Source organism: Camellia sinensis, chromosome 10 (genome assembly GCF_055761805.1).
Source record: "Camellia sinensis isolate YWXY chromosome 10, ASM5576180v1, whole genome shotgun sequence".
In the NCBI taxonomy this organism is placed as follows: Eukaryota; Viridiplantae; Streptophyta; class Magnoliopsida; order Ericales; family Theaceae; genus Camellia; species Camellia sinensis.
In genome coordinates this window covers 70,576,667-70,589,540 of record NC_138970.1, presented here as the reverse complement: position 1 = coordinate 70,589,540, position 12,874 = coordinate 70,576,667, and the positions used below count along the sequence as shown (strand labels likewise).

The window sequence follows — 12,874 nt, the reverse complement described above, 5'->3', positions numbered from 1 at the left end:
GATATCTTGTAACATTTCTAATCATATTGAAAGCCAAAATAATTGTGGACGTAATTCTAATCTAAGGTGAATAATGTAAACTTTGTGTAGCTGATAAAAAAAATAAAAAAAATAAAAAAATGTAAATTTTGTGTTTTTTTTATTGATGTGACATATCTTTATTGTGCGCTTATTTTCTTTATGTGATTTTGTATTTCACCGATTCTGATAAGATATCACCTATTCCTAACATAATAGTATATCAACCTAAAATACCCATTTGCCCCATTTGTTTGCCAAAATTAGGAATTGAGATTTTTAAAAAAATGTGAGTCCCTAAGTCCCCATGTACCACATTTGATTAGCCAAATTGCGGTATTAGATGTTCAACATGATTATTAATCCTCAAAATTGTGTGATGACTTCTTTTTTTTCATTCAATTTTTTGTATAACTAATTCCCCTCTAGAATATTTTTACAATTTCATACAAAAATTCTTTTAAATCTTAATTCATTGTTTATCATATTCTAACCAACCAAACATAGTACACTAATCATATGCAAACCCATCTAATATCTCATTTGAGTCCCATATATTTATATTCTCCTTATTCCGATACGAGGAACAAGTCGTCAAGAGAATATTCTCTTAGTCAAGTTCCTTGGCACAGTTTGCACCGAATTCGTTGTTTCACCGGAGAACGCATGCGTCGACACGTGAGGGTCCGATATTTGAGTTGTCTTCTTGCCAGTGTTTGTTAGAGGCATGATTGTTTTCATCTTGGTCAGCATATTAACTCCTTGTTAGAAGTTAATTTATTCACAAATTAGGCAATGAAATGCAAACACTCTAAGGCCCCGTTTGTTTTGGGAGAAAGAGAGGGTATTCGGATTGCTAATACCAAGGTATTAGTAATAGTCTTGTTTGCTTTGGGAGAAGGCCTTGGGACTATTAGTCCCTTGGTATTACTAATACCCTTGGAGAGGGGATTGGTAAGGAGGAGGTAGAGATGGTATTAGAAAAATAGTGAGGGGATTAGAAATTTTTTTATCTTTTTTATTTTTTATATATGGGAAATTTTTTTTTAAAATATAATTTTTAATTTTTTATATTTTTTTATTTGTTTTATTATTTTATATAAAAATAATTTAACAATTTCTCACTACTAATCCCCTCACTATCAATCCCCTCACTATTAATCCCCTCCATTCTATCTTCCAAAACAAACGGGGCATAAGGATTAATCATATGGGAAACACAAATAACAAATAACAAACACAAACTATCAATGCGCATGCAAGCATGCATAAGGCACACATGTACAATTAATTAATGATAATTAAATGGCTCAATCCCCCAATTAATTAAATAATAAGTTGTAATATAACATAAGACGTTTAGAAACATAGAAATCGATAATAAAATTGGACATAAAGGCAAATATTTATCTTTCTTATATGCTGAAGCCCATAATTACACTAAGAAGCTAACAAACTGGGGCCTCATTAAAAAAAATAAATAAATAAGAAGAAAAAAAAGGTAATAATATATAAAAAGAGAGTAATGCCAGTAGTGATAGAGTCAATAAATTAATTAAGGGCACCTATTAATTACATTCTCAGAATTTTTCTTCTCATAATCAATAACAATAAGATGTAATTTGTTGAGCCAATGTTAAGCATAAAATTTTAAATTTTCATTACAAAAGGTTTAAAGGTTAGCAAGTTAAGTTAGTACAATTGAACATTTGATACTTGTCTTAAAGCTCAAACCCCAAACTGGCTTCAAAAACTTGGGTATAATCACTTGAGCTATGTTCAAGTTCTACTATAATTGACACTTAAAATTTTTATCTTTTGAAAGCTTTCCTTAATACTATTGTTATCAATGGTATTATTTTTTTTTTCTATGTATACAACTAAGATCACTCAATTTTAGTAGTATTCATAACAAATCAAAATCCTTAATTTCAGCATATATAATCACACATTAAATCCTATAATTTTAACCAATCAAAAATCATCATTTTAATTGTGAGATTGGATACAAAAATGAGGGGGAGGCATGTGATGTGTATCAATGTGGTAGAGCATACCTTTGTATACCTGCCTGCCCCTAGTGCGAGCTAGGGCCGACTACATTGGTTACTATATTTGTGTGGACGTTCGAAATGTGATCACTTTTGATTGATGCGTTATATTTATTCGTAAGAAGTCAAGTATTTTGTTGGTCACATTAAAAATATCATGTTATTTGAGATACAAAAAAATATTGGACTTCTTCAATATTCTTTATGTGGCCCACAAATACGTGTCCTCTTGGACATGGGGCCACTCCATCAGTTGGACACACTAGAATTTTGGACAACAATAGCAAAATTGCACCTAATCTGATGTGGTGCCTTTTATGGATGAGCCTCAATACGTATGTCTATTTCACAGACAGGTTAATGTAATTACTGTCATGTAAAAGATCATATCAAATTATGTCAACTTGGTATCCAAGTAGATCACTTTGACATTAATGATAAACAAATATATCAAATTAGAAAAGAAAAGAAAAAAAATTGTGAATGAGGTGTTTGTGGGAAAAGAAAATTGTGATGGGAGGAGAAGAGCCAATGCAATTAGTAGGGGGATGGATGGTGTTGGGGACATCATGTTTGGTGAAGTGTGGGGGACATGGGGGGAAGGGAATGGCTTGTGGAATAAAAATGAAATGTTTCCTGTGCATACAACAAGTATGTCTGGTGAAGGAGGGTTGATGAGGGTACAAGGTGATTGGCCATTGCCTACATGTTTATTCAGTCATTTATATACATAAACTGTACAATGCTTTAATTCTGGATTTTATCATATATGCCCATACAATGTCTTTGTATGTGTGTACTCTATAAGGGGGTGAATTTGACCAACACCCATGTCACATACAATATCACATTTTTATTTTATTTTGAACTTATTATCGTATTTCTCTATACAATATTAGTGTAATGTGTCTTACCATTCATGTATAATTTTAACGTAATGCCAACAATTATTAAATTAGCACATCATATCATAGAAATAGATAATCATTATAGTATTACTCTGTCACATATATACTATGTGACAAAACTTTGGAAATTTAATTATTTTAAAACTGTAATAAAAAAGAGTACTTGGAACAAGAAAATAGATCATGTACACATTTCACATGTCCATTTTTAGTTCTGAATTAATGTCTAATCTTTTTGCATTTGAAGAATGTTTAATATGATGATAAGTTGTCGTGGCTTATCCAAAAAGATTTTCAATATAATTAGAAGTATGTTTCAAATAGCATAGATACGTTAATGTGGTAGTTTTAAAAGAGACGATAGAACTAAACCTAATATATTGTGTCACAATTAATTTGATTCTTGTTTTGAAGTATTCAATTTGTCCATTGGAGATCTTATTTGTTTTGAGAAGTTTTTGTCAACCAAGAAAGTATGATCTGGTGAAGGATAAAAAGAGTTGAAGAGAGAGACGTAAAGTATCACATATGTCTATTAGTTAATCTAACAACTAATAATTAATTTTAGCAATTAAAAAGGAAAGAAAGAAAGAAAAGGTAACAACTATGTGCATGAGATCATTTATGAGAGAAAAAATATACAAAAATGAGCCTTTCCTAACTATCAAAGAAGATGAACTTGAAATGTAGAAGAATGTAAAAAGAGTTTGATAGAGAGAAAATGGTGGAGAATATCTATTGACATATTGAGTAATAGTGGGTAAAAAATGAGGTGCATATAGATATAGTCACATGTGGACTTATATGTGAACGGCAATCAATAAGAAAAAGGACACATGTAACACTTGCCATTACCTCTTCCTACATGGCACAAAGTATTGGATGCTTGCGGTCATGGACAGGAGGCCTTGCTTTGCTTTGCTAAAACTAAATATGCCTTTCACGAGAGAAATTTTTTTCGAAATACAGAAATTGATAAATATTGTTTTAAATTTTTTTATTAATATATAAGAAAATTTTATAATGGACTTGAAACCAGCGAAACCCTAGAGTTAAAAGGCCTACTTATTTTTAGAGATAGGTGTCGGGATTAGATTGACAGTGAGAAGGAGATAACAATTGTCATATTTGTTTTCAATATGAACCACCGGATTTGTTGTCCCTTAACTATGAAAGGCCTTGAAAGAGAGGAATAGTTTAAAAAATGAATCCCTTAGGACTATAGGAAATTGACTATTTTACCCTTGTATTTATTGCTAAATTTATTAATATTAATAATTTAATATAAAATTAATTTTTAATATTAAAATATAATAAAATAATATAGTACCAACAAAACATATGTTTATAAAATATAATTTTTAAAATTAAAATATATATATAAAAGCTTTCTATCCAAAGGTCTAAATTTGGATTTTCTTTGTCCAAAGGTCCAGGCTCAAAAATATTTTGTCCATAAGGACATGCTTAGGTAAAATGACCAAACTATCTATATACATATACACCATTCTCTCTTCTCAACCCCTTATTTCTCCAAACCCTACTCTCTCATCATCATCTCTTTCTCTCTCTATATCTCTTTTTCTCTCCCGCTATCTCTCTTTTTTTCTTCCCTTTGTCGCTTCTCTTACCGCCGTCAGCAGCGTCACCGATGGTCAGATCGAAGTCAATCTAGAGTCCTTACTTCCGGATCTAGTATTCAAATCACCCAGTACCTTTGAATCGAGTCCAGATCGCATCTAGGGCAACCAAACCCTCCTCACCAAGATCCTTTATAACCAAACCCTCATTGACGATGAATCAAACATCTTCATCAAGACCAAGAACCTTGACAAGATCGATCGTGAGGCCTTGAAGGAGATAAATAAAAAGGAATTACTTGGAGTGAAGAAAAATTGTCTAAGCGAAGGGCATCAACAGAGATGACAACCTTGGCGATAGGTTGAGAATCGACGGAGGCGGCGAAATGAGGGTGAGATTGAGATTGCCATGACTTTGTTACCACCAGTGGACACTTCATCAGCCATACCGATCTCTTCAATTTTCTGGTATCCAAAAAACCGTTACTACTACTACTATTAGTACTGCTGTTGTGATTACGTTCTTCCTCTATCTTTGTGCATCCCCTTCTTTTTATGTGTTGTCTGTTGTTGGGCTTAATCCATATCATCTGGAACTTGAATGACGCAAATTTCGATCTGCGTGTCTCCGACATCCTCGTCGTTATCTATGCTAGTGCTGCTGTCGTCGGTGTTGGCGAGTTCAAGTTTGGAGGTTACAATTGGGGAGAGATTAAGGTTAGTCTTACGGTTAAGGTTAGGGTTAAAGTTAGAGGAGGAATAAAAGGTTTCAATATTCACACACAAACTAGGGTTTTTAGATTCAAAACTCTTCCATCCATGGATTCCACGAGCTCAATCACAATTTCCAATTCGCCCTATCGACTTCTCCTTACAGCGGCTTCTCTAAGCCCCATTTCTAGATCTGTTTCTACATTTATCTATTAAATTGTTATTTTAACAGATAAAAAAAAATTGAACAGATAAAAAAATTGAACTACTAAAAAAAAAATCAACAGATTAGACCTTCAACAGATAAAATATAAAATTGAGCAGAATAAAAATGAATAGATAGGAAAATGATTTGAACAGATAGAAAATAATCTAATAGATAGAGACAAATTGAACAGATAAAAAAAATTAAGCAGATAGGTTAAAGGGAAAAATTAGAAATAAAATGTTTTCAAAAATAATAAAATGTATTTCTTACCATAATATTTTATAGAGAGTGTATTTCTTATCAAGAAAAAATATTCATGGGACTTAATGCTTTATGGGTTTGGGGTGGCTGCTATGCGGGGGTCCATTTCGATAATCTGAACCGTTCATATTTTAGAAAACATCAAGTAAAACATGTCTTCTAAAAATCAAATTAATCGGATATCGTTTACCCATTCATCCACTTACATTTGTATTCATTTTAACACTTTAAATCATAATTATTATTTATTTTTGCAAATACAAATGTGAGTAAATGAATGGGTAAACGATATTTGATTAACTTGATTGTTTGCAAGCATATTCTACTTGATGTATTCTAAAATGTAAACGATTCAGATTATTGAATTGTGCCCCAAAATAGGCCCATTTAGCTGCACTGCAGTGGCTGCTGTACCCCCGCACAACAACCATCCCAAACCCATGCCTTATACCTTCTTTAGATTGAATTTTTCAACAATTTTTTCTATATATAAAATATTAAGGCTATTTATGAAATTTCATATAACTAACCCCATCATATAATGACAAAACAAATATAAATTCTTACTATAATCATAAAATATATAATTTTTTTAAATTTACTCGCTAATAATTTCTTTTACCAACAATTCTTATACTAACCATCATATTCAATCCACTTTTGAAAGCAAACAAGCCCTATAAGGGTTGTGTGGGTGCCAGTGTTTTCGGCTCTCACGTGATAGGGATACAAGCGTGCCAAGGTACTGATGTGCGATAAGGTCTACAAACGCTCAATGGTGAGGACGCACCAAGCAAGGAGTGGTTAAGCAAAGACTCCAAAAATTTTAGTGACTTTTTATATGCATAGCTATAGCATATATAGGCATATGTACCAAGAGCAATACACAGAACAGGAAGAGAGAGACAGAGAGAGAGAGAGAGAGAGAGAGAGAGAGGGGCAGATTCTTCCTTTTTCTAAGGCAATTGTAATTTCTTCTAACCAACAAAACGTGCAGAAGATAGAGACAAATATATATATATATATATATAGAGAGAGAGACAGAGAGACAGAGAGAGAGAGAAGAAGAAGAAGAAGAATGGACAGAGAGAGTGAAATGAAGCAATCCAAGTTCAAGAGGGTTTGTGTCTTCTGTGGGAGTAGCCAGGGGAAGAAAAGTAGCTACCAAGATGCTGCTATTGAGCTTGGCAAGGAATTGGTATATTATTGCTTTCATGCCATTAATGCCTCTGTTTCTTCTATGGGGGTTTCATGGTGTTCTCTTTTTGGGACCTTTCTTCACTTGGGTTGTTGACAAATGTTGTTTTGGCTCTTGGGTTTTGTTTGAAATGTGTTTCTCACGCTTTTTCTCTATTGGATTTGATGTAGGTTTCTCTTGAAATCATGTAAATCTGTTTGTAAGTTGGTTCATAGGTCTTTTTTCATTTAGAAATAATCAATGTTTTCAGCTCTGTTTCTAAACAGAGCGCTCTCTCTCTCTCTCTCTCACTGTGTACCTCTTTCTCTCTTTTTTACATTTGTGCAAACTTGAGAGGGTTTAATCTGCCCCATTAGGGTCTAGTTTTATTTCAAATGGGTTTATCATATATCCATGTTTGATCTCTAAAAAAACTATTTTCTTCCAAAAGATTTGCTTATACACACTGTTTGGGCTGATTTGACTTGGCCTCTTGAAGGTTTCAAGGAACATTGATCTGGTTTATGGAGGTGGAAGTATAGGCTTAATGGGTTTGGTTTCACACGCTGTTCATGATGGTGGTAGGCATGTCATTGGGTGAGCTTCCTTCTCTTCCACTTCAATTTTGATCTCAAAAATCTCAAAACAAAATTAAAAATAGCAATAAAGAAATACATTTTAAGTAGCAAGATCAATGAGTTGGGTCTGTAGTTGTTACTGGTTTTGGTCCCTATTACAATTAATTTTTATTTTGTCATGTTATTGTCTCTCTTGCAGAGTTATTCCCAAGACGCTCATGCCTCGAGAGGTATATCTGATACATCCCAAAAAAGTCTTAGACCTTTTCTTATTTTAAATTAAAATTGATTAAAGAAAAATGGCTTCAAATCTTCTGATCCCAAATCTTTCTACTCTCTTATTATAATGCATACTTTAAATTTGTGACTCGCGTTTATTACATGATTTAGCGGTTGAGAGTGTATTCGGTGTGATTTTAAATAAAAGTATTGGGATATATATTCGTATTAGCGATACAGTCAATATTAGACAATATGACCAATATTAATGAATAACAAGGACAATATGATACGTACTAGTTGACGTTTAAAATCTTAATATTGAGACTAAAAAATTTGAAGACAAAATTATTGACCAAAGAAACCACCACTAATCTACTTTTATTTTTCTTTTTTCCACTAATTTGCGTAGTTCTATTGTTATTTCTTATCTTGCTTCCTTTCTTTTCAAACCTTTTCTTTTTCTTTCTTTTTGTCTAAGCTACTTTCTTTTCCTTTTGCATTAATATATTGCTCATGAGTTTTGTTTAAAGTTAATCTTTTTTACTTTGTAATATTGTTTTTCCTTTTGGTTCTTGGGATATTTTTGACATTCACACCACCATATTAGATAGTATTGTCCAAGTACTTCACCCTTTTATATATATTTTTGGGCTTCAAATGTTTTTTCTTATTTTACCTTTTGTGATACATAGCTATGAGCATTTCCTCATTGTGTTTTTTCTTCTTGGCTTTTTATGTAAGATTCAAATTCTTTATATTTATACATATATATAATACCACACATCCATATGGTGGTCTACTATTGGCTCTGGAAATGCTGACTCATGGATTTGGATTAAGTGCACCATTCCTGAAAGCCTCATCATTGCTTCACTGCACAAGTGCACAACAATCAATACAAATTTGCAGTCTTTTTCTCTCTCCTCTCTCTTCTCTCTTCTCTCTCTCACTAAAAAGATTACAGTTTTTTTAACATTGCTTTCTGGGTTTTTGGTACCCATTTGCAGTTGACTGGTGAGACAGTAGGGGAAGTGAAGGCAGTTGCAGATATGCATCAAAGGAAAGCAGAGATGGCTAAGCACTCAGATGCTTTTATTGCCTTACCTGGTTAGTAGAAAAAATATTCTGACTTTTTTGCACTAAAATTCTAAAGCAAATCAACACAAGCCAAAGGCCTTCAGATTCTTTTATTTTTCTAATTCTAGCATAAAAGATTTTGACCATATCTCTCCTGTTTTGGTTCTTTCTAGAGTTGCTAAAAGCCACCTAATTCGTGTTTAATTCTATGTTTGTCTCTTCGTTTAAGAAAGCATATATATACTATAAAATGAAAAAAAGTAAGTGGAAGTCCTTTAGGAGATGTTTGGTGTTACTTTTTTTAATTTTAAGAAAACTGATAATTAAAAAGTAAAAACTAAATTCCCCCTTTATTCAGCTTTCAACTAATCAATTTTTTTTTTTTAGTTTATCTGAACTATTTATACCTCATAAACTATAAGTAAATACATGTACACATATTTTCAAAAAAATTAAATAAAATTATATGTAACTCCAATAAGCTGAACCAAACAAGTCCCGAGTCCTGTTCAAAAAAAAAATTAAAAAAATACAAGCCCTAAGTCAAACATAGGCCTTTTGGCTTACCTTGTTCCTCAAGAAACTGCTGTCTACTTGTTTGATACAAGTTTGTGAGAGAGAAAAACACATGAAAAATGAAAATGAGAGGCATTATAACAGTCCCCAAAAAAAGACTACTATCTATGGTATTGGACCTGTTGGTAATGCTGTGAAAGGAACTGTGTGAAGCCTAAATGATCACAAGCTCTGAACTTTTCCTCACAAACCCCAAGGCACATCATTAGAGGGCATCCTTTCAAACCCTGCTTTGTTGACCCATCAACATCTTACACTGAAAATTAGAGCTTCTGATCCTGAATAACGTACTTCTGTTGTTTACTCCTCTGTATGACCCTTTTTCCTTTAATAGCCTCTGATGACAAAAACTTTCCTTTACCATATTAAGGATAAAGAAGTCAGGAGGAGATGCAAAGTTACACTTTGATCAAGTAGTTTTTGCCAAATAGCACCAGGGTTCTGCACCCAACAAGGAGTCGTGTTCAACCCTTCTAGTCTTCATCCTATCCTGTTGTGTTCAGTCCTTTAATGTGGTTGAACTGTGAAGATGGGGAAAAAAACTGTTGGGGTAAACCAGTAATTTTACTATTGATAGGTTGCAACTCAACCAGCCCCTCCTAACTCCCCAAGAGTAATTCTACCTATCCAAATAAAAAGAGTTAATTACACTAACTTCCCCCGAGGTTGGAGAATATATAGTAAGCCCACAAGTAGTTCATTGTTTATTACATTGAGCTTGCCTAAGGCTTTCATTCACATAATGCTTAGCCCATTTTCATTAGTAATTCTTAGTCATATAGATGGAACAATGATGTCATCTTTTAGATTGAAATGTATATTTTATTTTGTTTTTCTGTGTTTTCACACTACTTGCATTGGAGAAGTTATTGGTTGGTCTTGGGGCAACACCACGTGATGCCCCAACAGTGTTGTGATTGGTGGAGGGAGTGGGACTCACGAAATTGTGTTGGGTGATTGAGAAACATAAGGGGACATTGTGAATTATGATTGGTAAGGGGTATGGTCACGTGGCGCCCTTGGACTAACCAATGATTTTTCTTTGCATTGACTCTGATTCATTTAGCTTTATAAAAAGGGAAATTAGTGTAATTATTTTAAAATTGGTGAGATGGTTGTATTCTTTTCAAATCTCAAAAGAGACCAGTGTAATAAGAAAAAATCACAAAAGGGGGTTCATAATGCATATGCAATACTATCTTTATCTTGTTGGAGAGCGTGGGCCCCGGCCAAAATAAATGTAGTGTTGTTAGCAAAACATTTTGGACACTCATGGAAAAATGTATGGGTATGTATTGTGTCCCACTCCCACGAGGCAAAACATAAAAAATGAATAAATAATGAAATTATGTTACATAGTAGTTTGAGAGACATTATGACCTGATTAGGTTGCCAGAAGGTTATGGGGTCAATAAATACCAAGTTTTGGAAAATGTAAAAAGGCTGTGGCCAACCGGTCACCTAACCATCTTCAATGCCATGAGACCATGATGACCACCAAATGGAATGTAATAGACTGTAATCATTCTTAGTTACAGAGTAATTCTGGTCTAACCATCAAATGATTGAACAGTCAGTAAATTCATGTTTGTAAAACCATTTTATGCTCAAGTGATTGTGTTCGCTCAACGCTACAAAAGATTTATGCTTGCAGTGTTAGTTTGTTAGATGCCTTTGTCCTTAGATTCTCTGATAGTCTTGCAATTGTAGTTTAAGCAACGGCAAAGTTAATAATTTGACCAATAACCTCAGACTGACCAAATTTTCTTGGGCTATCTAAGGATGTGTAAGGTGAAGTTCTCAATTTTCTATATTGTGTTTGGAAAACAAATTATAAAAAAAGAAGGCAATTATTTTTGAGCTCTTAATAAATAAACTGTTAATAATCCCGGGATTAAGAAAACTGATGTTATATTACATGCAGGTGGTTATGGGACTCTTGAGGAGCTACTTGAAGTGATAACATGGGCTCAACTAGGCATACATGATAAACCGGTAATACTTTTGTCTGCAATTTGAGATTCTGCCTTCATTGGTGATCGCTGCAATTTGAGATTCTGCCTTCTTTTTTGGCATTTTTGCAGGTGGGATTGCTGAATGTGGATGGATACTATAATTCACTACTGTCATTTATTGACAAAGCCGTGGAAGAAGGTTTCATAAGTCCAAATGCCCGGCACATCATTGTATCTGCTCCAACAGCAAGGGAATTAGTCAAGAAACTAGAGGTTATAATCTATTGGAAAATCTTCATCTCCACATTTGCTTTTCTCTGTTAAATTCTCATATCTACTGCAAATTAGCAGGCGTATTCTAGTTGTGTTTTGACAATTGCATCAAATAGTTAAATACTTATTCGGCATTAAAATGACAAAAGTTTTGCATAATAGTTTATTGGCCTTGGAAATTGTTGGCAAGTGAAGTATCCCTTTTCTTTTCTACCAAAATCTGACCAACTCTCCAATTTCCCTTGGATATTTGGAACCATATGAACACGATTTTCATTGCATTTATATACAGATTCTTGATTTTCAGATAAAAAATGAATCTCATTTTTATAGCAATGAATAATGCATATTATAGGAAGTGTCATTGTGTTTGCTTCTTCAGAATGATTATTTTCTGATATATTTGCTTCTACTAATGAAGATGTTAGTTGAAAAATCAGATATCGTTATTTATATTTTACCTTTTTGTTATTATAGGAGTATGTTCCTCGCCATGAACGAGTTGCTTCGAAGTTGAGCTGGGAGATAGAGCGGCTTGGTTACCCTCAAACATTTGAAATTTCTAGGTGAAAATGGATTTTGCTTCTTAGAAAAGTGTAGTAGATGGAGATGTTGCAATGCAAAAAAGGCTAACTTAAAAAAGAAAAATATGATATTTTTGATTTGAAGGGAATTTTTTTTTTTTTGTAAATTAACGCTGGAAAATGACCTCAGTATGAAGTTTGACTACTCCCTTCAAATGGAAGTTTGGTTTCCTTTTTTAAGTTGTAACTTGTAAGTACTAGATGCATATGAAATTTCCTTTTTAATTGTAACCATTGAAGTATTTTCCTTTGTTTTTTTTTACTGTTTTTATTATGGAATGACCTGTGTTTGAAAAATTCTAAGTGCACAGAATTCGATTACAAAATTAGATTTTATCCATGTGAAACAGTTGTATCCGATTTTATAATCGAATTTTGTGCGCTTAGGATATAGGGTGTAGTTCGGTTCTATGATTAGATTCTATGCACTTAAAATTTTTTTTATGCATTTGCTAGTTTCTATATATGTAAAGAGAGGGAGGGTGTGTTTGTAGCTCCCCATATAAAAAGGTGGGGCAAAAAGATGGGTGGTAACCAAGTAAACTTTTTCCTGCTGATGGGAGATTGAAATATAAAACAAATAGTTAATTGCACTTGTCATTCATGTAGTTTGATTTAAATTTCATTTTAATCCTCATAGTTTCAAATTAAACAATTTGATCGTTACATTGTAAGTTTATTAGCCCTGCAAACAC

The 12,874-nt window shown here is 33.1% G+C and overlaps 1 protein-coding gene across 1 annotated transcript; it reads left to right on the top strand.

The window, feature by feature from the left end:
* Positions 1-6,608: 6,608 nt before the first annotated feature.
* On the top strand, positions 6,609-12,429 carry LOC114267983 (cytokinin riboside 5'-monophosphate phosphoribohydrolase LOG3). The gene is made up of 7 exons (XM_028209086.2): positions 6,609-6,935; positions 7,414-7,511; positions 7,692-7,722; positions 8,722-8,821; positions 11,292-11,362; positions 11,452-11,595; positions 12,073-12,429. The coding sequence occupies exons 1-7, from the start codon at positions 6,816-6,818 to the stop codon at positions 12,163-12,165; spliced, it is 657 nt and encodes a 218-aa protein (XP_028064887.1). The 5' UTR covers positions 6,609-6,815; the 3' UTR covers positions 12,166-12,429.
* Positions 12,430-12,874: the final 445 nt, after the last annotated feature.

Excerpts from the sequence above, each read along its gene's own strand:
- LOC114267983 (XM_028209086.2), top strand. The coding sequence starts at position 6,816 with ATGGACAGAGAGAGTGAAATGAAGCAATCCAAGTTCAAGAGGGTTTGT. Across the intron at positions 11,363-11,451 it reads TAGGCATACATGATAAACCG|GTGGGATTGCTGAATGTGGA; the intron begins GTAATACTTTTG and ends GCATTTTTGCAG. Across the intron at positions 11,596-12,072 it reads AATTAGTCAAGAAACTAGAG|GAGTATGTTCCTCGCCATGA; the intron begins GTTATAATCTAT and ends TTGTTATTATAG.